Source organism: Terrapene carolina, unplaced genomic scaffold (assembly GCF_002925995.2).
Source record: "Terrapene carolina triunguis isolate 2854851 unplaced genomic scaffold, T_m_triunguis-2.0 Scaffold26, whole genome shotgun sequence".
Taxonomy (NCBI): domain Eukaryota; kingdom Metazoa; phylum Chordata; order Testudines; family Emydidae; genus Terrapene; species Terrapene triunguis.
In genome coordinates, this window is record NW_020664377.1 from 3,797,084 (window position 1) to 3,820,892 (window position 23,809).

The window sequence follows — 23,809 nt, forward strand, 5'->3', positions numbered from 1 at the left end:
AGCTGCTGTCTAGGAGAGGCACGTGCTCCAAAAGAGCACACACTGCCTTAAACTTAAGGGAAGAACCCAGAAAAGCTGTTAGCTCAAGCTAAAACTCCTTTTGATGAAGAGATTGCTACGGCCAACTTCCGACCCCGGTCCTGGGACCCCTTGGACAGTGGTCTCTCCCCGTCAACATCGACATCAGCTGCTCAACACCACTCCTTGCTGTCTATGAGGAGGAAATCAACAGATTCTTCACAAAAAGCCACCAAGAAGCAGGCCTCAAGTTCTCCTAGCAGGGAACCATCTTCTCTCACCCCCGCCTCCGAAAAAAAATCCCCTGCTAGGTCGGTGGCTTCGATACTGACAGTATAAGGCTGAGTACCTGTGAGGCTTTTGGTTCCTATGTACCATCGCCGCCAGTAAGTCCAAAGACCTGAAGAGGGCAGGATCAGACAAAACGGTACTGTCAGGAAGTAGAAGCAAGGCTAAGCCCAGATCCTCAAAGACCACATCGACCAAACTGCTTAGATACACTGTACCAAACATATAAGTTACTCCCAGTTATGCTGCCCCCCATTTCTCTAGTGATGATGACAAGGAGGAGGAAGAGGACATTTATTCAGTTTCCCCACAGACCCCTCCTCCCCCCCTTCACATTAGGGAGCTACACAAGTTGACCGTTACGCTTGGACAAGGCATTATGAAGCTAGACGTGACCAACAGGCTTGGTACAGACACCCATGGGTGCCTCACCCATGTCTTTTCCATTGTGTTGGCCCTACTGGGACCCATGGACTGCATACAGGCTGCAATTTTCCAGGTCCTCCAGCATCCACAGAGAGAGGGAGATACGTATTCCCTGTCATCCTCAATAGCCAGACCCCCTGAGCCTGAAAGAGAATCTTTTAAGGAACAGGAAGAGAGACAGGATAAAAAAACTATGCCTGCAACCAATATTGCTTCAGCTTCATCTTCATCAGACAAAGCAGTCATGCCTTCCCCCACCAACAACAGCAGATGATTTCCAGGATGCAATTCCAGGAGCTGTTCAGGAGAATAGCAAATTCTCTTTAAATTCCACTGGAGGAATTGAAAGAATCCCAGCATAAATTACTTGATATACAATAGAACCTCAGAGTTACGAACACTAGAGTTATGAACTGACCAGTCAACTGCACACCTTATTTGAAACTGGAAATACTCAATCAGGCAGTAGCAGAGACCAAAAAAACAGAAATACAATACGTTGTTAAATGTAAACTACTAAAAAAAAAAAAAAAAAAAGGAAAGCAGCATTTTTCTTCTGCATAGTAAAGTTTCAAAGCTGTATTAAGTCAGTGTTCAGTAGTAAACTTTTGAAAGAACAACCATAATGTTTTGTTGAGAGTTACGAACATTTCAGAGTTACGAACAACCTCCATTCCCGAGGTGTTCGTAACTCTGAGGTTCTACTGTACTTCAGACATCAACATCGGCAAAAATAACTCTACCTATCAATGAAGCACTATTAGACCCAACTAAAGGTATCTGGCAGACTCTGGCCACAATGCCCCCTACCTGTAAGAGGGCGGACAAGAAATTTTATGTGCCCTGTAAGGACATGGACTTTTTATTTTTGCACCCTACACTGAATTCATTGGTTGTCAACGCTGTAAATGAACATGGAAGATAGCACCATGCTAAAATGATGGCCGTATGATAGACTGGAAGAGATGTAGATCTATTTGGACACAAAGCATGTTCCTCAGCAACTCTGTCAATTATGAAGCACTTCTGACAAACTATAATCACTCAAATTACTCCAAATTGAGTGAATTTGAGTATATTCCAGAAGACAAAAAGCAATTTCAGGCAATTGTGAATAAGTGTCAGATCCTAGTGTGGACTGCATTGCCAGCTTCCTTGGGCGTGACCAACACAGCTGCTCATTGGATATTGATAGTCGTGGTCATGCAAAGGGCATCGTGGCTGCATCTTTCTGGGTTCCCGAAGGAGTTGGAGGCCAGAGTGGAATATCTCCCCTTTGAAGGCTCACAACTATTCACTCACCAAACCGACGAATCTCTCCACTCCCTAAAAGATTCGAGGGCAACATTTAAAATCTCTAGGTATTTACACACCAGTACAAAAGAGAAGGCCCAGTAAATACTCTCACTACACAAAGGTCTTAACCTCCTTCATTTGTCCCACCTCAAAGACATTATGACCCAGAAACGAAAAGATAGAAACCTGCTAAACGTAGACCGCCCCCCATCACAACCCTGAACATCTCAACTTCTAATCAAAGCAACAATTTAGAAAATTTGGTCGAAGCTCCAAAATGCTACCCCTGCAGACAGGTGCTGCAATAACCTGAATGTTTCCATCAGTTTGACCACTTTGCCTCTTTCTTTCCAATGTGGCAGAGTATCACCACGGATGGATGGGTGTTAGAAATAATCAACAACACATATTCAATCCACTTTACCTCCCTCCCCATTCTGCTTCAGGGACCTCTCTCATGAGCACCTTTTAGGTGAGGAAATGAACCACTTCCTACAACTAGATTCTATACAACCAGTTCCGATCCAACACAGAGGGAAGGCCTTTTATTCCAAATAATTTCTAGTACAGAAAAAGAACGGCAGTTGGAGACCCATTCTAGACCTAAGAGCGCTCAATAATACTTTCAGTGTTGTGAAAGTACAACAATTCAAGACGGTTACATTAGCAGGGACTGGTTATTGGCCCTCTAGCTTCAAGATGCCTACTTTCATATTAACATTCACCAATCCCACAGGAGATTCATCAGGTTCACACTGGGGCAGAATCACTTCCAATACAGAATACTCCCATTTGGCCCATCTTTGACACCCAGGGTATTCTCCAAAGCCCTTGCAGTGTTAGCGGCACACCTCCAAAAACAAGAAATCATGATATTCCTATACGTGAACAGTTTCCTACTCAAAGCCCCTTCTTGAGACGACGCATTAATAGCTACACAAAAGACTATGGACCTTTTCTTATGACTAGGCCTACAAATAAACACTCAGAAATCATAGTTCACAGGGGCCTACCTCTCTGGAGTGGAGGCCAAAGCCTCCCTTCCAACACACATTCACTACCCTAGTCAGGTTGATCTCCACAGTTCAAACCATCCTGCAGGTATCAGCCAGAGCATGTCTGCAACTACTGGGACACATGGCGGCTGCCACCTTTATCATAAAACATGCCAGACTCCATATGCATTGCATTCAAGGGTGGCTCAGAACAGTTTATGCTTCGCAGAGACACAATTTAAACAATCTCTCAATGTCCTCCACAGTCAAAAGCTAACTTGACTGGTGGACAAACCCCCACAATATGTGTGCTTGAGTTCGCGTCGTCCAACCACCTCCATCACTGATACTGACGACGGACACATCCCTTTGGACCTTTGGGAGGGGAGCACACTTGGCGACTACACAGTCCATGGCAAATGGTTCCCTGGGTAAGGAATGGTGTCCCTAGCCTCTGTTTGTCAAAGGGTGGAGTTGGATGGAAGGAGAGAGATCACTTGAGAGATTTTATTGGTTCACTGCCTCTGGGGCAGCTGGCATTGACCACTGTCGGTAGACAGGATACTGGGCTGGATGGACCTTTGGTCCGACCAAGTATGGCCATTCTTAGGTTCTTATGTTCAGAGTCATAACATGTCAACCTGGGGAAGCTCAGAGCAGCCAGAAATGCATATTCTCACTTTTTACCACTAATCAAAGACAGACACACACACACACAAAACAATGACAGATGACATCACTTGTATGTTTCACATAAACAGCCAAAGGCAAGATCACCCTCCCTATGTGCCGATGCAGTGAAATTATGGAATTGGTGCATTCACCGCAGGATCAATATCTCAGCTACTTATCAACCAGGATTTCAAAACACCATGGCAGACACATTCAGCAGGAAGTTCTCACAAGAACACGAGTGGGAAATAGATACCACGATCCTACACAAAACATTAATGTGTTGGGGACTTCTGAGCATAGATCTTTTTGCCACAGCTGGGAAAGCAAGTGCTCTCAATTCTGCTCAAGAGCAGGACAGGATTGTCAATCGCTGGGGGATTCCTTTCTTCTCAGATGGGACAGACCTCTATATACAGGTGTTTTCTCCGATTCCATTAATACCCAGAGTAATACACAAAATAAAGGACAAAAAGGCCAGGGTCATTTTGATAGCCACAACGTGGCCCAGACAGACATCTTTCCCTTTTTATGGCTGATGGTATGCGCATACTCCCCCACCCCACCCCCCGTCACTGTTCATCCCATTCCAAACATCCTTTCTCAAGGCTAGATCCATCACAGAAATCTAGAAATTCTCCACCTGAAAGCATGGGTCCTTGATGGTTCCAAAATGTCACAATGAGCTGTTCTGAAGATGTAAAAGAGATACTGTTAAATAGCAGAAAAACAGTCATGCGCCATACTTTAGTTCACAAATGGAAGAGATTCTGGATTTGGTGTGACAATAGACAGGTTACAGCTATATCCTCTGCCTTACCATTGATGCTGGATTAGATATCCTGGAACTAAAAAAATCAAGACTGTTGTTAAGTTTGCTGAGAATCCATTTCGTGGCCATTACGCGGCCTTCCTCTACAAGATTGATTGACACTCACTATTCGTGCATCGTACAACAAAAAGATTTTTTTAAAGGTATTTGGAACCTCTAACTTAAATTCGAGATCCTACACCACCATGGGACCTTAACCTAGTTCTATGACACCTGCCTGATTCTCCCCCCCACCCTCCCACCCCTTGAATTTATGGCAACCTGGTGGCTCATACAGTAATCCTCACTTAACGTTGTAGTTATGTTCCTGAAAAATGCGACTTTAAGTGAAATGATGTTAAGCGAATCCAATTTCCCCATAAGAATTAATGTAAATAGGGAGGGTTAGGTTCCAGGGCAGCTGGGGCAGGAGGGAGGGGAGAAGAGCGAGGACTTGGGGTGCAGGCTCCTCCTGCTGGTGGCAGCGGCAATCAGCTGGCTTGCAGCATTTGGGAGGCAGAGGATGGGGGAGGAGCGAGAACTCGGCGCGCAGGCTTCCCCTGCCTCCCGAACGCGGCAAGCCAGCTGATTGCCCCGGGCAGGAGGGAGCGGGGAAGAGTGAGGACTCGGCGTGCAAGCTCCCCCTCCCTCCTGCCGGCCGGCGGCAAGTAGCTGGCTTGCAGCGTTCGGGAGGCAGGGGAGAGGCGTGCCGAGTCCTCGCTCCTCCCCCCTCCCTCCTGCCCAGGGCAATCAGTTGGCTTGCCGCGTTCGGGAGGCAGGGGAGGGGGGAGGCGCGAGGACTCGGCGCGCAGGCTTCCCCTGCCTCCCGAACGCGGCAAGCCAGCTGATTGCTCTGGGTAGCAGGGAGGTGGGAGGAGCAAGGACTCGGCGCACCTCCACTCCCTCCCTTGCTTCCTGCCCAGGGCAATCAGCTGGCTTGCCGCATTCAGGAGGGAGGGGGAGCCTGCGCACCGAGGCCTCGCTCCTCCCCCCTCCCTCCTGCCTCCAAAACACTGCAAGCCAGCTGATTGCCATGGGCAGGAGGCGGGGGGAGGAAGGGAAGGCGCTGATCTGCAGAGTCTGCCGGTGGGCGGGAAGCACTGGAGGGGAGGGGGCCGAAGGGAGGCTGCCAGCTGTGGAGAAAGCAGGCAGCCAAACAACGTAAGAGTGGAGCATTGCACAACTTTAAATGAGTATGCTCCCTAATTGATCAGCAACGAAACAATGTTAAGCGGGATGACTAAGTGAGGAGTTACTGTACATCTTTCTATAAAGACTGCCACAAGAAAGGCAATCACATCCACTTGAAGAGTGGGGGAAATAGGTGATCTCACAGTGTTACCACCTCCCTTTACAATTTTCTTCAAGGATAAAACCACTTTGTGACCACATTCAAAGTTCCTACCAAAAATACCTTCATCCTTCATGAATCAATCTATATTCATCTCCCATCATTCTTCCCCAAATCTCTCGAGAATAAAAGGGAGGTAATGTTCCACACACTAGACATTAGGAGAGTGTTAGCCTTCTATTTAGAAAGGATCAAACCTTTCAAGAAATCACCAAGCCTATTCCTTACCGTTGCAGAGAGATCTAAAGGATCATCCATATCTAAGCAAAGACTCTTAAAATGGATTTCCAATTGTATTAGCTATTGCTGTTGTCAACGTGACTTGCAGCCCCCAGCGGGGACTCTCACACACTGTACAAGATCACTCTCCACCTCTATAGCTTCTTTGAACAATGTTTTGATTACAAACATTTGTAAAGCAGTGACCTGGGCGTCTGTTCACACATTTACAGAGCATTATGTAATCGCTCGACTTAGCATCTGATGCACTATTAGGACTGACTGTTTTATCATCAGTAAAGAATCCAACTCCGAAACCCAATCCTTCCAACAGAGGGCACTGCTCTACAGTCACCTAAAGTAGAGTACCCATAGGGACATACCTCAGAAAACCTCAGTTATTGCACATGGTGAGTAACCTTCTCTTCTTCTTCGAGTATTATCCCTATGTGTGCTCCACTACCTGCCCCCCTCTCCTCTACTTCAGAGTTCTTATATACAGACTGTGGTACAGAAGGAACTATATAGCAGCCAAATGCAGCGCAAGACTGGGAGAGCGCACACGTGGCCCAAATTGGCCCTGCTATCAAAAATCTCCAATCTTAGGTGCAGGGACTCAGACACACCTAAACTCAGTTATGGCATAGGGTGAGTAACCTCATCTTTCTTGAGTGGTAACAGCTAATTTAGACTCCATTTTGTATGTATAGCTGGGATTATGTTTAGAGCCCCCGTGGATAAAAATTTATATCTGCGGATGTGGCTATCTGCATATATAAATCGGTATCCATGGAACCGCAGGGCTCTCCTGGGAACTGCAGCTGCAAAAAGAGAAGAACGTGGGCCCACCGCTCCCAGGAGCCAGCGCCCTGCGACAGGAGTTCCCCCAGCCCTGCCCCTGTCCTTCCACATAGTTGTCTCCATCTCCTGTCTGGGGGCTTGGGTGCAGCTTGAACACAAGAGTGCGACCAGGGACAGCTGCTGGTGAGCTTGGTGCCTGTTCCAATGGGTGGGGCTGGAGATGGGACAGCTGCACCGGAGGAGCTGCCAGTGTGGGGCGCTGGTTCCTGGAAGTGGCGGCCCTACACTCTGCTCTTTTTGCTGCTACGGTTCCCAGGAGAGTCCTGTGGGTCCGGGGATATAGATTTATATCCTCAGATATAAATTTGTGTCCACACAGGGCTCTAATTATGTTTTCCAATATGTATTACTTTGGACTTATCAACATTGAATTTCATCTGCCATTTTGTTGCCCTATCACCCAGGTTTATGAGATCCCTTTGTAACTCTTTAGCTTCGGCTTTGGACTTAACAATCTTGAGTAATTTTGTCTCATTTGCAGACTTAGCCACCTTGCTGTTTACCCCTTTTTCCTGATCATTTATGAATGTTAAACAGCACAGGTCCCACTACAGATCCTTGGGGGATGCCACTATTTACCTCCATTGTGAAATCTGACCATTTATTCCTATCCTTTGTTTCATGGATTAGTAACTGGTTAAAAGATAGGAGAGGACCATCCCACTTATCCCATGAGTGCTTACTTTGTTTAAGCAGTTTGGTGAGGGACCTTGTCAAAGGCTTTCTGAAAGTCCAAGTACACTATATCCACTAGATCATCATTCTCCACGTGTGTGTTGGTACCCTCAAAGAATTCCAATAGATTGGTGAGACATGATTTCCTTTTTACAAAAGCCGTGTTGACTCTTCCAACATGTTGTTTATTTGTGTCTGTTAATTCTGTTTTTTACTATAGTTCCAACCAGTTTGCCTGATACTGAAGTTAGGCTTACTGGCCTGTAATTGCCAGGCTCTACTCTGCAAGACGTTTTGAAAAGAGGTGCTCTCAACTTCCTCTATAATAATACTTTTTTTCCTCAATACTTTAATCATATTATGGAATTTGTTTGGGCTCACTTTAAGGCAGTAGTTTTAAGCCTGTTGTTTTTTGCAGCCCACAGGTGTTTCCGTATTCATGTAGGACTTTTCAGCAACAGTTGTCAGCTCTGTAGATTCATTAATTTTCTTAATCTGAGATGCATATCATCTGTATCCTTTGAGTAGTATTTATTAATTTTAGAAGGTGTTCCCTTATCTTTTAAACAACTCTGTTGAAAATGGTCTTCGTTATAGTAAAAAATGTAGGGGCGCCCCCCTCCCCATCTTTTTATGAAAGTTCATTCAAATTAACTTTTAATTTAAACATTCTCTAGGAATTGTGAAAACACAAGTCACAACATTATTTTAATATATGAAAATCAGAAAATGAATGACTTTTAACTCAGGCCTGGTCTACACTACGGGGTTAGGTCGAATTTAGCCGCGTTAGGTCGATTTAAAAATGACTGTGTCCACACAAGCAACCCCGTTCCGTTGACCTGAAGGGCTCTTAAAATTGACTTCTGTACTCCTCCCTGGTGAGGGAAGTAGCGCTAAAATCGACCTTGCTGGGTCGAATTTGGGGTATTGCGGACGAAAATCGACGGTATTGGCCTCCGAGAACTATCCCAGAGTGCTCCATTGTGACTGCTCTGGACAGCACTTTGAACTCCGATGCCTTAGCCAGAGATGCACGTTTCCCAGAGTCACTACCCTTGATAACAGAAAGTCAATGATTGCATTGGCTACTTGGATCACAGCAACCCCACAGTAGACTTGCCCACTCCAAATTGATTCCCAACTGACTGGTAGCAGTCAGGCGTTGCAAGCTTCCACAGGTCTATCGCCACTCACTTTTCAACTGTCAGGGCAGCTCTCATCTTGGTACTCCTGCGCTTCAGGGTGGGGGAAAGCAACTCAGAGTTCCAGGAAAGTGGACTTACGTATGCAAAAGTTTTGCAGCCACTGTGAATCATCCCATACCCGCAACACTATGCAGTCCCACCAGTCTGTGCTTATTTGCCTGGCCCAGAATTGGCATTCCACTGTATCAACCAGCCCCACTGCTGCCATGATGTCTCTATTGCCAGAGCCCATGCTTTCAGGAATGTCTGTGTCCATGTCCTCATCAAAATCCTCCTCGTGCTGGCGTCTCTTAGCCCGGTTCTCCATATTCTCCAGGATAATGTGTGAAGTGTTTACAATGCTCACAACAACAGCGGTGACAGTGAGCTGAGTGGGCTCCGTGCTTGCCGTGGTTTGGTGTCTGCACGGGTAACCCTGGGGAAAAAAGGCGTGAAATGATTGTCTGCCATTGCTTTCATGGCGGGAGGGGCAATTGACGACATGTACCCAAAACCACCCGCGACAATGTCTTTGCCCCATCAGGCACTGGGAGCTTAACCAAGAATTCCAATGGGCGACGGAGACTGCGGGAACTGTGGGATAGCTACCCGCAGTCCATCGCTCCGTAAGTCGATGCTAGCCACGGTAGTGAGGACGCACTCCACCGACTTAATGCGCTTAGTGTGGACATACGCAATCGACTGTATAAAATCGATTTCTAAAAATCAACTTCTATAAAATCGACCTAATTTTGTAGCGTAGACATACCCTAAGTGAAAATGACTGGTGACATTTGTTTTCAAAGCTGAGTAAATTTTAAAAAAGTATGAATGGTAAAACTTAAGTTTTCTCAGTTTTGAGGTTTTAACAAGACTTTAAAAAATTTCCTGCTTGAAATATTACTGATATGAACTTAAATTTCTTTAAAAATTTAATATAAAAACTTTTGACTGTTTAAAATGTTTGTTTCTTGGTGATTATTATAGTACAATGAAATATACTTCTATATTAAAAACACATGTTCTCTTAATTACTACAGTTTGTTAAATCTTAAATAATATGCTGATTTTAAAATTACTTTTATTGTTTAAAATCAGTAATCTTGTAACTTCCTTCAGTTTTAGGTGGACTCCTTGCTATAAGACTCTGAAACATAAAACAAAACTTTTCTTTCTTGTAATAGCTGATTGGCAGAGGAAGGTCATCCATGTGTTCAAAAATTACTTCTCTTTGTAGATTAAACTCAATATGAATATCTGAGGCATGTAAATTGTGAAAGACTCTGTCTGTTAGTGATACTGTACAATATCACAGCCTATGATTAAGATGCTGATTTTAGACTCTCTCTCTCAACTATTGTATAAGAGACTTACTTTATATTTTTTTAAAATTGTGTTTGAATTAATTGTCATGAAATGGTCAGTTGGATTAAGTGTCTAGAGTTCTTTCCAGAATAGTCTTATTCAGATAAGCTCTACATCTATACATATAAGTGCTATGCATTATTTAATGGTGTTCATTCAGTCTGAGGAGTAAAAGTGACTTGTGGGGTGTATATAGGTGTAAATAGAAGGAATGTAAATCTACAATAGCTTGTGTTGCATGCAGCAGAAAATGTTAATGTGGTCCCTTTAGAGTAGGGGTCCACAACGCAGTGCCTGCGGGCGCCATGGCGCCTGCCGGGGTGTCTAAGTGCGCCCGCGTACTGGCCAGCGGACGAGCATCCGCTGAAATGCCGCTGAGAAGCAGCGTCATCCAGAGGCGTTGCGGTGGCATTTCGGCAGTGATGCGTCTGGATGACGCTGCTTGTCGGCGGCATTTCGGTGGTTGCTCGTCCACCGCCACGGTTCTCCGTGGCTCGTCTGGCACGCGCCAGACGAAAAAGGTTGGGGACCACTGCTTTAGAGAGTAACTGCAGTTTGTTTTAATCAAACTAACCAAAAAACAACAACCCCCCAAATCCTTATGGCTTGTCAAAATAACATATCAAATTTAAGAATAAGGTTGACTGATCATCAAAATACAGCAAATCAGTTAAGCTTGCTTTTATATCTGTAATTTAAATTGATGATTTTGGACTCATGGATGTCAGGTGTAAAAGATGAAATATTTGCCTTAACTTTGCATATAGTTTAACTTGTGTTACATCTTTTACATTCGTACTTTTCATGTAATATGATAGTATTCCCCAAAAGTCCCAGATTAGAGCCAATCGCATGATGAGGTGCTTGATCTAGAAATACACCGTTTTTGTAAATATATATTTGTATTCTTGCTCTTAAGTATCTGCAATATTTCTGAAAGTCTTGAATGGCTCTTGGTCTGTTATGTAACCGAGTATGTAGGGCTTGCACTTACAAAGTATGCTATAATTTAAACACCCACTCTATGGTGCTTCAGTGAGTTAATTTGCATATAGAAAGTCTATTGCTTTTCCCATTCCGCATAATGGTCTGCTTTCCTGTCTTTCCTTGGATTGTGAGCTCCTCAAAGCAAGGACAGTCCCTTTTGAGTCTTTGGAAAGTTCTTAGCGCACACTGGGTGCTACTGTTAAACTTAATTAAATTTCTTATAAAACTGATACTTTTCAGAGTTGAAAATATGGACTTTTTAATGAAGGTATTAATGAATCATTATTTTAAATGCTACTTGTGTTTTTTGCATGTCAACTATTTTTATAAGAATATAAGCTCTGCATTTATGCCTGTCTGGCAGTGAGTACATTAAGTAGCAAAGGTGGGGCTTGACTTTTTTTTTTTTTTTTTTTTTTCACACCAGACTTTTTTTTTCAAAAAGATTAAACCTATTAACCAGTTTTTTTTTTTTTTTTTGAGGGGAGAGCAGTAAGGTGCAAGAACAATGATTTGTTGAGAACTCAATCTCCAAATAATGGTAATTCAGTGATTCATACCAGGGTGCCGTCTCTAGACCCATCTTAAGAGCTCTGTCTTTCATAATGGTCTTGGGCTTGGTAGGTTTTGGATAAAATTGAAGCTTTCCTCCCACTGTCCCCACACGTTATCTGATTATGGAAAGGGAGAGGGTGCTGCTTCTGTAATCTTTCTACAGATCAGTCTGCTCTTCTTCCCTTGCAAAAATTGTGCAAGACACCAGAGAGCATTGTAAACATGCTACGTGATTAAATTTTAAAATCAATAGCAGCTTTGTCAAAAGCCAATAAATTTCTTTCATAAACTTACTTTAAAATACTACTTGATTTAATTTTATGTAAATCATGATAACATTCACTTTTTGGTTGAGACACTTTCTACAGCAAAATTGTAATCTTTAGGAAATACTCTATCCATAACAGTGCATAGTTATTGTTAGTGTTACTTTTATTAAATTATTTATCATTTCCATGTTGCATATTTTTATACTCTTAAGGCGTTTTCAGTCTTGTTCTTTTAAAAAAAAAAACCCAACCTTTTTCTTTATTGCAGCATTATCTGCCTACCAGAGGTACTACAGTTTACAATCTGACTACTGGAAGGTCTGTATATATTCACTTTTTTCTAATTGTTTTCTAAATGTTTGGATTTCTAAAGTGGGTTAATGTGGGTATAACTCTGCAGCATCTATTTTTTGCCATGTAACATTTGTATTAATGGAAATGTTCCTCCTTCTTTACATACAATTTGTCTAAGTTAAAAATAGAAACAACCTTTTCCTCCGTTCACTTTTTTGTTTAACTAGCTAACACTTCCAAAAATTGGTCATGTTTTTTGTGGAATTTTGTTTTGATCATTTTTACTGCAATTTTTCATAAAACCCTGTTAGATATTTGGGCAGGTTTGAGTATTGAGAAAATTGCAATCACATGAAAGCTTCTGCGCAAGTTTTGGACTTAACCCAAGGGCATTTTTCCTGATGTACTTTTGATTTCCATGGTGACATGGACATTATTATTTGAAGTACTTTTTCAGTATTGTATTAGAATTCACTGTGAACAAGGAAGTAGTCTTTTATGTAGACTCTTTAAAAAAAAAAAAAAAAAAAAAAAAAAAAAAGTTCACATAGCTATATTAATAATGATATCTTTAACAAGTGTAAGCAAAGGTGGCAAGATTGTAAAGATGAAAAATTCTTTATCTGACACTGAGTGTAGAAACAATATTGTACATGATTTTATTTTCATATGGCAAGATTCTGTAATGCTGATTTAAGCTCCCAATTCCAGAAAACACTTAAGTCCATCTATATTCAGAAAAGTGCTTGAGCATGTGACTAACTTTGTGTCATGCTTAAAGTTCATAGAATCATAGAAGACTAGGGTTAGAAGAGACCTCAGGAGGTCATCTAGTCCAACCCCCTGCTCAAAGCAGTACCAACCCCAACTAAATCATCCCAGCCAGGGCTTTGTCAAGCCGGGCCTTAAAAACCTCTAAGGAAGGAGATTCCACCACCTCCAGAGGTAACCCATTCCAGTACTTCACCACCCTCCTAGTGAAATAGTTTTTCCTAATATCCAACCTAAACCTCCCCCACTGCAACTTGCACTTCTGCTGCTTCTGTCATCTGCCACCACTGAGAATAGCCTAGCTCCATCCTTTTTGGAACCCCCCTTCAGGTAGTTGAAGGCTGCTATCAAACCCCCCCTCACTCTTCTCTTCTGCAGACTAAATAAGCACAGTTCCCTCAGCCTCTCCTTGTAAGGCCACATCCTTTCTATAGTGGGGGGGCCCAAAACTGGATGCATTATTCCAGGTATGGCCTCACCAGTGCCGAATAGAGGGGAATAATCACTTCCCTCGATCTGCTGGCAGTGCTCCTACTAATGCAGCCCAATATGCTGTTAGCCTTCTTGGCAATAAGGGCACACTGTTGACTCATATCTAGCTTCTTGTCCACTGTAATCCCCAGGTCCTTTTCTACCGAACGGCTGCTTAGCCAGTCAGTCCCCAGCCTGTAGCAGTGCATGGGAGTCTTCCATCCTAAGTGGAGGACTCTGCACTTGTCCTTGTTCAATCTCATCAGATTTCTTTTGGCCCAATCCTCCAATTTGTCTAGGTCAATGTTTCCCAAACTTGGGACGCCGCTTGTTTAGGGAAAGCCCCTGGCGGGCCGGGCCGGTTTGTTTACCTGCCGTGTCCGCAGGTCCGGCCGATCGCGGCTTCCACTGGCTGCAGTTTGCCGCTGCAGGCCAATGGGAGATGCTGGAAGCGGCACGGGCCGAGGGACGTACTGGCCGCCACTTCCAGCAGCTCCCATTGGCCTGGAGCGGCGAACCGCGGCCAGTGGGAGCCGTGATCAGCCGGACCTGCGGACGCGTCAGGTAAACAAACCGGCCCGGCCTGCCAGGGGCTTTCCCTACACAAGCAGCATCCCAAGTTTGGGAAACACTGGTCTAGGTCACTCTGGACCCTATCCCTACCCTCCAGCCAATCTACCTCTCCCCACAGTTTAGTATAATCTGTGAACTTGCTGATGGTGCAATCCATCCCATCATCCAGATCATTAATGAAGATGTTGAACAAAACCGGCCCCAGGACCGACCCCTGGGGCACTTTGCTTGATACTGACTGCCAACTAGACATCGAGCTGTTGATCACTACCTGTTGAGCCTGACGATCTAGCCAGCTTTCTGCCCACATATGTTTAAGTGATTTTGTGAATAATGATGCTTTCCTGAATTGAGTCATAAATGATGTCCGTCAATGGGTATTAGCCAGGATGGGCAGGATGGTGTCCCTAGCCTCTGTTTGCCAGAAGCTGGGAATGGGCAACACGGGATGGATCACTTGGTGATTGCCTGTTCTGTTCATTTCCTCTGGGGCACCTGGCATTGGCCATTGTCGGAAGACAGGATACTGGGCTAAATGAACCTTTAGTCTAACCAAGTATGGCCGCTCGTCTGTTCTTATGTATTGATTTTGACTGATAACTTTATATCCATTTTTTGTTGTCTTCAAGTAGCATATGAAATCAGAGCGTACTTTGACAAATTCTGCTCCATCTCTTCCCCCACTGGACATGTCTGTAGTTGGATAAAATATGTTCTGTTGCATGTGGAGGAAAGGGCAGGATTTGAAGGCCCTGAGGGGATTGTGTGATCCTAGATCTAGAGAGGCTCCCTGCATGCAGGTGTACAAAAGGAATTTGAAGGAGGAAAAACTTTTTTTGGTCTACATTGATTTACTGCTCACTCCCTCTTTTGGGCACGGGAGGACCAGTTGGTGGGGGGTACTCTAGCTGAACTAGTATCCTCAGAGGCTCCACTACTATACAGCCACCTGAGAAGTGTGCAATCAGGAGAGGTTTTGGAGCTGAGGTCATTCTTAAGAACTGATAGCAGTTGAACTTAAAAAGGGATAATAATTCTTAAAAAAGCAGAGATTTGACATTATGCTATACATAGTCTTTGAGATTCATTGTAACCTTTAGGTTAAATAAATCAAAGTGCAGGGACAATTGGTTAATTATCAAGCAATCTATTCTAACTGTGTCTATGCTGTAGGCATAATGTCTGTTAAACATCTAAGAGCATTTTGTGACTTGGATCACTTGTCTGTCTCACGTTTTAATAGCTCACCTCATAAGAGATGCTGGATTATGCAATAGACATTTCACTGTTGTGTTGGAGTGCAGAGTGAGTGGTATATTTTTGTTAGGCGTATTTGATCTTAAACTTGCTCAAAGTGTCTGTTAAATTAAAAGAAAATGTTTAAAAGAAATAATTTACTTTGTTGTTGCATAATCCAAGAGATTTTGATGTTAAACACAGGTTACATTTATTTTACTAACCTGTTTAAAATGTTTTATATTTGTACTGAGTTAAATCTTACTGTTTTTCTTCAAGTTGCCTCTGCACATTCCTACTCTTGTGATGCACTGAAGTCCTAGCTGCATAGTCTGCACATCCCAAGAGTGGGACCATGCAGAGGTCGTTTCACAGAATGCTGGTTACAGTTAAGTAACCTTCATTTTGGTATTACAAGCGCAGTGTGGCTGGTACAAAATGGCCAGCTTTGCTGCTGCTTGGTCTCATCCAAATGGGACGTTATTCTAAATTGTGCTGTCACTACACATTATATAGTTACTGTTGGGCTTTACTTTTCTTTAGTCATTCTTGGAACAGAACTAAGAAAATTCCTCCCCCCTCCCCCTCTTTTCTGATCTAAAAATTTTGAGGGTGGGACTACTTAGGTATATTATGACAGTAGGAATGTACAGACCAACCATCCCCATTTCTCTTTAGAAAGAGGAAGGCTCTACTGCAGTGCTAGGTTGCAATAATAGTTGTAATGCTGCCTGGGATGGGGCTGGAGAATGATTCTCCTCTCAGTTGTGTGGATTTTCCTCTTTTCCTTAATGTGTATTTTGTAAAACATCTCTTTGTTTTGGTTACAATGCCTGATTCAAAGAAAAATTGTGCAACAAGACCATAGTAAGTCCTACAGCTTAGATTGTTTCCAGTGCATTTTAGGTGACAGTATTATAGCTTGTCTTGATGTACTTTATAATTAAATATTTTGTGGAGCGAAACAAATCGTTTAAAAGTTAATTTTTGATTACTTTTGTTGAAATGCTTTTAGTTTAATTTTTTCTGTGGGTAAGTATCACCAATTAAACTACCAAAACCGAAAAAGATTTTTTTTTGCAGGGATGGCAAGAAAAAGCTCCATCTCCGAGCCATGTAAAAGGCCTCATCTATATAATAAGATTCCAGGATTGTCACTCTGAGGCTTAGAATAGTCCTGTCAATGTGAAGCGATGAAACAGCTACTAGCGGGGTTGATAGCTCTTTTTGTTTAGAATATCACCAGATTCAACCATCACTGGGCTTTGCCGTCTGTTACCATCCAGTGTTTAAATTCTCAGCCATTTTGACTTTAGAAAGAACACTTGTGCAATAGTACAGGCTTTCAGTTACAGTAAGGTCTGTATCTTTATCCATTGTGATATCCGATGTAACTCAACCCGTAACCTTATTCTACAGTTAACTTACATGCAACACTTTAATTGGTTGTATGAGGGAGACCGCATTGATCGTGAATTATTTGGCCCAGCTGCTGTAGTTCTCACTATACCAGCTTTCAGCTGCTGCTGGGAGAATAATTAGAAGTTTCTGTACTTGAGAGTCAAAGGATCATATGCCAAATGTTAGGGAGAGATGTAGGTTTCAAACTGCACCAGTGCAAAATCTACTGTACACTGGTGAAGTGAATCTATAATTAGTTTACATATATGTAGGTACTATATTGTTCAAATAAGAGTATTGTGGTTCTACTGTTTCTCATTTAATATATGAATATAAAACACACAGATGGATTGCTGGTCTTGATTATGTTTGGGACCTCCTGACAGGGCATGTCTAATCAGATGTAAACTGCAGTTCAGGATTTTCACCATTGTGTCTAAGTCAGCAAGTGATTATTCTTTTGCTATGGTATACTCTACTGTGTGGCATTCAAACCTGAGTTTTATATAATTTTGTCATTTTGACTTTTTGAGAACATCATAACACTTTTTCCTGTCCCAAAAATAGTTTTAAAATTACTAGTGTTGGGCCTATTTTTCACTAACTTTCCATTCCGGCTTTTTTAAAAAAAAGATCTTATTTGTTTTGTTGTATTTTTATTGTCTTGTAAAGTGCTCAGTGCTATTTCTAGGGGGATGGTGGGATGCTACACAAACTCATCCCATGAAAAACTATGTATAAATAAAGTGCATTGGCAATCTGATTATAATTTGCAAGTGATGATACATTGAATATTGAGTATAAAAAGGTCAAAAGCAGAAAAAAATGGAGTTTTAGTGGCTTAGTTGGATTCTAAAATAACAATTTCTATTTTGATGAATAGTTAGACAATTATCCACTTCTACCCTTACATAAAAATGAAGACAGAAAAAAATAAATTTTAAGCTAAGTCACAGGAAAAGGCATTGCTTGTTAATCAGTTATAACAGGGTGGATAAAAATGGTTGATTTTTAAAAAGTTTATTTAAATTAAAATTTTTCTTTTAAAAAACAAACCTATTTAAAATTTCAAAATGACACCGTCTTACAGCGTAAATTCACTATAATCTACAAAAATCATTTACATTAAATAAAAAATAATTAAGTAATACGTGTTTGTGGCTGAAGCTTTAAGAAAGGCAAACCGCTGAATTAGTGGAAGTCACTGGCGAAGCACCTGGAACCAGAGTTTGTTGAAGTGCTAAACAAGCTTTTGACTGCAATAACTGCTTCTACAGGTGCAGAAAGAATACTTTCTTCATTTCTACACATTTAGTTCAATGACTAGTTCATTTAAAGTTAAGAAAGCAATTGGAAGTTGAAAAGGGCGGGAAAGCTTGTTTTTCTTTTCCCATTCCATTACTAAAAAGTAAGCGTGAGAGGATGAGATCTGTTTCTAAAATGATGAAGAACATAGTGACCAGAAACAGTAAGTTCAATTCATTAACTATAGATCATACTTTTTTGCTTAATAAAGCAGTATTAAATGTGAGACATGTTTGACAAACTTTTATCTTATGTATCCAGCACACTAAGATAATGTTTACTAATAATAAAATGCTGTTTCTGTGCATTTTAATTGAATTCCAATTGCCATCAAAATAGAGCTTGACACAAATCATGAGTAAGAAATGAATCATCTAGTAAACAAGAAATGCATCATACATCATTTTCTAACATAAAATAAATTAAAAATCTGAAATGGTAGAATTGTCAGTAATATTCAACACTTCTGCCTTGTCTGCATTAAGTATTTCTGTTGTGTATTGGGAGGTTAAAAAAAAAAAAGATGTAGCAAGCAGAGTGGGGGCTATCTAGTGTATTGCACTGACTGTATCATGTATGATTACCTCTGTTGTGGAGAGGTGGCATATGTGTGCATTCAGTGTTAGCAACTCTTGCCCCTCAGAGATGGAGTACAGGGTCTTGAGATCAGAGTGGCTGAACTGGAGGAGCAAAGTACGTAATGAGACTTTCTGGGACACAGTAGAGCAGTCCCATACCCAGTCTGACAGCTTCTATCTGTTGTGGAGGATAAAAGTCCCTGGGAAGGAGAACATCAAGCTGGAGCAGAGGGAGACAATCCCATAGTTGGGAACCTTCTTCCAGATGATGTTATGGCATCCTCTTGCACTGAGGATATCCCTTTGGGGGAGGGAACTCAAGTTATTAAGAAGAGACAAGTAATGGTAAGGGGGATTTGATTATTAGAAATATAGATAGATGGGTTTGTGATGAACAGGAGAACCGTATGGTGAATTGTCTTCCGGGGATGAAGATTGTGGACCTCTCGAGACACCTAGGTAGTTGTAGTGGTACATGTAGGTGCCAGTGACATAGGGAAAGGAGGGAGACCGGTCCTGGAGGCCACATTTAGGCTGCTAAGAAAGATATTAAAGACTAGAAGAACAGGAGTACTTGTGGCACCTTAGAGACTAACAAATTTATTAGAGCATAAGCTTTCGTGGGCTACAACCCACTTCTTCGGATGCATATGACTACATATAACACGGCTGCTACTCTGAAACCTGTCATTAAAGACTAGGACCTCCATGGTAGCATTATCTGAAATGCTTCCAGTTCCACGAGCAGGGTCAGTCAGGCAGAATTGCAGGGTATAAATGCGTGGATGAGACAGTAGTGGGTGGAGGAGGAATTTAGGTTTATGAGGAACTGGGGAACCTTTTGGGAAAGGAGCCAACCTATACAGGAAGAAAGGACTCCACCTAAACCAAAAGAGAACCAGATTGGTAGCATGTAAAATTAAAAAGGTTGTAGAGGATTTTTAAACTAAAAGCTCAGGGAAAGCTGACTGGTGTGGAGGAGCACACGGTTCAAAAAGACACATCCTTTTGTGGAGGATTTATTAAAGAGATTACTCTATAGTCTATAAAGAGGGAGAGGATAGAAGATGATAAAGTACAAGGAGGAATTTAAGAGTGACAGTACAAAAAAAAAGTATTTAATTACATCACATGAAGGCTGTCAACTAAATATTAACAGATTTTATATGTGCTTGTATACAAATGCTAGAAATCTAAATACTAAGATGGGTGAACTTGAGTGCCTAATATTAAATGAGGCTATTGATATAATAGGCATCACAGAAACTTGGTGGAATGATGAACATAAGAACGGCCATACTGGGTCAGACCAAAGGTCCATCTAGCCCAGTATCCTGTCTTCTGAAAGTGGTCAAAGCCAGATACTTCAGAGGGAATGAACAGAACAGGTAATCAAGTGATCCATCTCCTGCCACCCATTCCTAGCTTCTGACAAACATGGTGTCCCTAGCCTCTCCCTGCCCATCCTGGCCAATAGCCACTGATGGACCTATCCTCCATGAACTTACCTATTTCTTTTTTGAATGCTGTTATAGTCTTGGCCTTCACATGATGATATGGGACTTGGTTATACCAGGGTATAAAATATATAGGAATGACAGAGCAAGTTGTGCTGGTGAGGGAATGGCTACATATGGGAAAGAAAGCATAGACTCAAATACAGCAGAACCCTGTTTACCTGATCTAACTGGGACTGGGGCCAGATAGGATAATGAAAAATTCAGATAATCTGGAGAATGGAAAAGTTGAAGGCTTTAGCGCCATCTAGCGGCCACAGGATAAATCACCCGCTTCTGGACCTCCATGTGCTGGTTGTTCGGTTAATATGGAGAGCCAGAAAATGGAGAGTCAGATAAACGGGGTTCTGATGTATAGTAAAAATCTTAAATGAATCAAACCAGTACCACAGAATCTCTATGGATAGAAATTCATGCTTGAATAAGAGTAAAGCAGTAGGAATATACTACCAACCACCTGAACAGGATGGTCATTGTGAAATGCTTGTGGAGTTTAGAGAGGCTACAAAAATAGAAAATGCAATAATAATGGGGAAATTCAACTATTCCCTTATTGATTGGGAATATGTCCCTTAGGACGGGATGCAGAGATAAAATTTCTAAATACTATTAATGACTACTTCTTGGAGCAGCTAGTCCTGGAACCCACAATAGGAGAGGCAATTCTTGATTTAATCCTAAGAGGAGCACAAGATCTGGTCCAAGTGGTGAATAGCTGAACCACTCAGTAATAATCATAATGTAATTAAAAGTAGAAATGAAAAGGAACAGTCACAAGAGTGAAATGCTTGCAAGCTGCCTGGAAACTAAAAAAAAAACAACCCCCCACCCCCCATAATAGTCTCAAACTAAATGTGTCCCCTAAATTTACACAAACTAACAAAAAAAAAACCAATAAGATGGCCAAAAAACGTTGCCGTAGATGAACAGCAGAATAAAAGAGTCAGTTAGAGGAAAAAACACATACTTTAAAAATTGGGAATCAGCTCCTACTGAGGAAAATAGAAAGGAGCATAAACTCTGGCAAATCAAGTATAAAAGTTATAATTAGGCCAAAAAAGAATTTGAAGAGTAGCTAGCAAATGTCACACAAACTAACAGGAATGCTTTTAAAAAGTACATCAAGCAGAAAGCCTTCCAAATAGTCAGCAGACATTTGAGGTGTGAAAAAAGGCACTCAAGGAAGACAAGGCTATTATGGGAAAGCTAAATGAATTCTTTGCATTGGTCTTTGATACAGAAAATGTGAGGGAGATTCCCACACCTCAGCCCATTTTTTTTTTTTAAGTGACAAATCTGAGGAATTGTCCCACATTGAAGTGTCAGTAAAGGTGGTTTTAGATCAAATTGATAAATTTAACAGTAAAATCTCACCAGGAGCTGATGGTATTCATTCAAGAGTTATGAAGGAACTCAACTGTGAAATTTCAGAACTAACAACTGTGGTGTGTAACCTATCACTTAAATTAGTCTCTGCACCAGATGAATGGAGGATTGCTAAAGTGATGCCAATTTTTTTTTTTTTTAAAAAGCTCCGGAGGATGCCTTGGCAATTACAGGCCACTAAGCCTAACGTCAGTACCAAGCAAATTGATTGAAACTATACTAAAGAACAGAATGATCAGATGCATAGATGAACACGACATGTTGAGGAAGAGTCGACATGGCTTTTGTAAAGGGAAATCATGCCTCACCAATTTATTAGAATTCTTTGAGGGTGTCAACAAGCATGTGGATAGGTGTGATATAGTGTACATGCATTTTCAGAAAGCCTTTCGTGAGGTCCCTCATGAAGGGCTCTTAAGCAAAGGATGCCATCATGGATTAAAAGATAAGAAACAAAGGGTAGAAATAAATGGTGAGTTTTCATAGTGGAGAGAGGTAAATAGTGGGGTTCCGAATGGATCTGTACTGGGACCTATACTGTTCAACACATTCATGAATGATCTGGAAAAAAAGGTAAGCAGCGAGGTGGCAAAATTAGCAGGCAATGCAAAATTACTCCAGATAGTTAAGTCTAAAGCAGACTGTGAAGAGTTCCAAAGACCTCATAAAATTGGGTGACTGGGCAAAAAAATGGCAGATGAAATTCAGTGTTAATAAGTGCAAGTAATACACATTGAAAAACAACATAACTGTGTACTGTGTGTTATTTTTATACACACACACACACACACACACACACACACACACACACACACACACACTCTCTCTCTCTCTCTCTCTCTCTCTCTCTCCCTCTCTCTCTCTCTACCCCGATATAATGCGGTCCTCAGGAGCCAAAAAATCTCTCCGTGTTATAGGTGAGACCGCGTTCTATCGGGGTAGGGAGAGGAACCGCTCCCCACCATAGCTCACTTCCGCTGTGTCTCCACCTCCTCCCTGAGGGCACTGCCACCACTCTGCTTCTCCCTCCCTCCCTCCCAGGCTTGCTGTGCCAATCAGCTGTTTGGCGTGGCAAGCCTGGGAGGGAGAAGAAGCGGAGCTGAGCGGCGTGCTCATGGGAGGAGGAGGCAGAGCGGAGGTGAGCTGGGGCGGGGAGCGGTTCCTCTGCACCCCCCCCCCCACTTGCTGCGGCCCCCCTGCCCCAGCTCACCTCTGGTCTGCCTCCACCTCCTCCCACAAGCGCGCCGCAGCTCCACTTCTCCTCCCTCCCAGGCTTGCTGCACCAATCAGCTGTTTGGCGCGGCAAGCCTGGGAGGGAGGGGGGAGAAGCAGAGCTGCGGCGCGCTTGTGGGAGGAGGCGGAGCGGAGGTGAGCTGGGGGAGGGGGGGCCCTGGGGAGGGCCACAGCAAGTAACGGGTGGGCGCAGAGGGACCGCTTGCAGTAACACGAATTCGGATATAAGGAGGTAAAGCAGCCCCATTCCCCGGAGCGCTGCTTTACCACGTTGTATCCGAATTTGCATTATATCGGACCACATTATATCGGGGTAGAGGTGTGTGTGTGTGTGTGTGTGTGTGTGTGTGTGTGTGTGATATATATAAATATATATATATATATATAAATATATAAATATTAAATGATGGGTTCTAAATTAGCTGTCACCACTCAAGAAAGAGGTCTTGGAGTCATCGTGAATAGTTCCCTGAAAACATCTGCTCAATGTTCAGCAGCATTGAAAAAAACAACTGAATGCTAAGAGCCATTGGGAAAGGGATTGAAAACATCATCATGCCACTATATAAATCCATGGTATGCCCACACCTTAACTATTGCATGCAGATCTGTTTGCCTCCATTCAAAAAAGATATATTAGAAGTGGAAAAGTTACACAAAAGGGCAACAAAGATAATTAGGAAAAGTTACACAAAAGGGCAACAAAGATAAAAGATAACTATGTTAATAGTAGAACAGCTTCTATACAAGGAGAGATTAAAAAGAGTGGGACTGTTCATTTTAGAAAAGGTGTTACTAAGGGGGGATATGATAGAGGTCTGTAAAATCATGAACGGTATGGAGAAAGTGAATAGGGAAGTGTTATTTACCCTTTCACATAACACAAGCACTACGGGTCACCCAATGAAATTAATAGGCAGCAGGTTTAAATCAAACAAAAGGAAGTACTTTTTCACACAATGCATAGTCAACCTGTGGAAATTTTGGCCTCCATAAAATCCGCTGGCAAAAAGTATAACTGGATTCAAAAAATAATTAGGTAAGTTGATGGAGGATATGTCCATCAATG

The 23,809-nt window shown here is 42.3% G+C and overlaps 1 protein-coding gene across 8 annotated transcripts in view; it reads left to right on the forward strand.

Annotated features, from left to right (window-relative positions):
• The window catches only part of LOC113406352 (lysine-specific demethylase 6A), a 283,935-nt gene that overhangs the window by 61,903 nt on the left and 198,223 nt on the right, over nucleotides 1–23,809 (forward strand). For all 8 annotated transcript variants that reach the window (XM_026650736.1, XM_026650746.1, XM_026650739.1 and 5 more), the window contains one exon: nucleotides 12,244–12,293. In XM_026650736.1, the coding sequence (XP_026506521.1) occupies nucleotides 12,244–12,293 (50 nt within the window). The remainder of the gene's footprint in view (nucleotides 1–12,243; nucleotides 12,294–23,809) is intronic.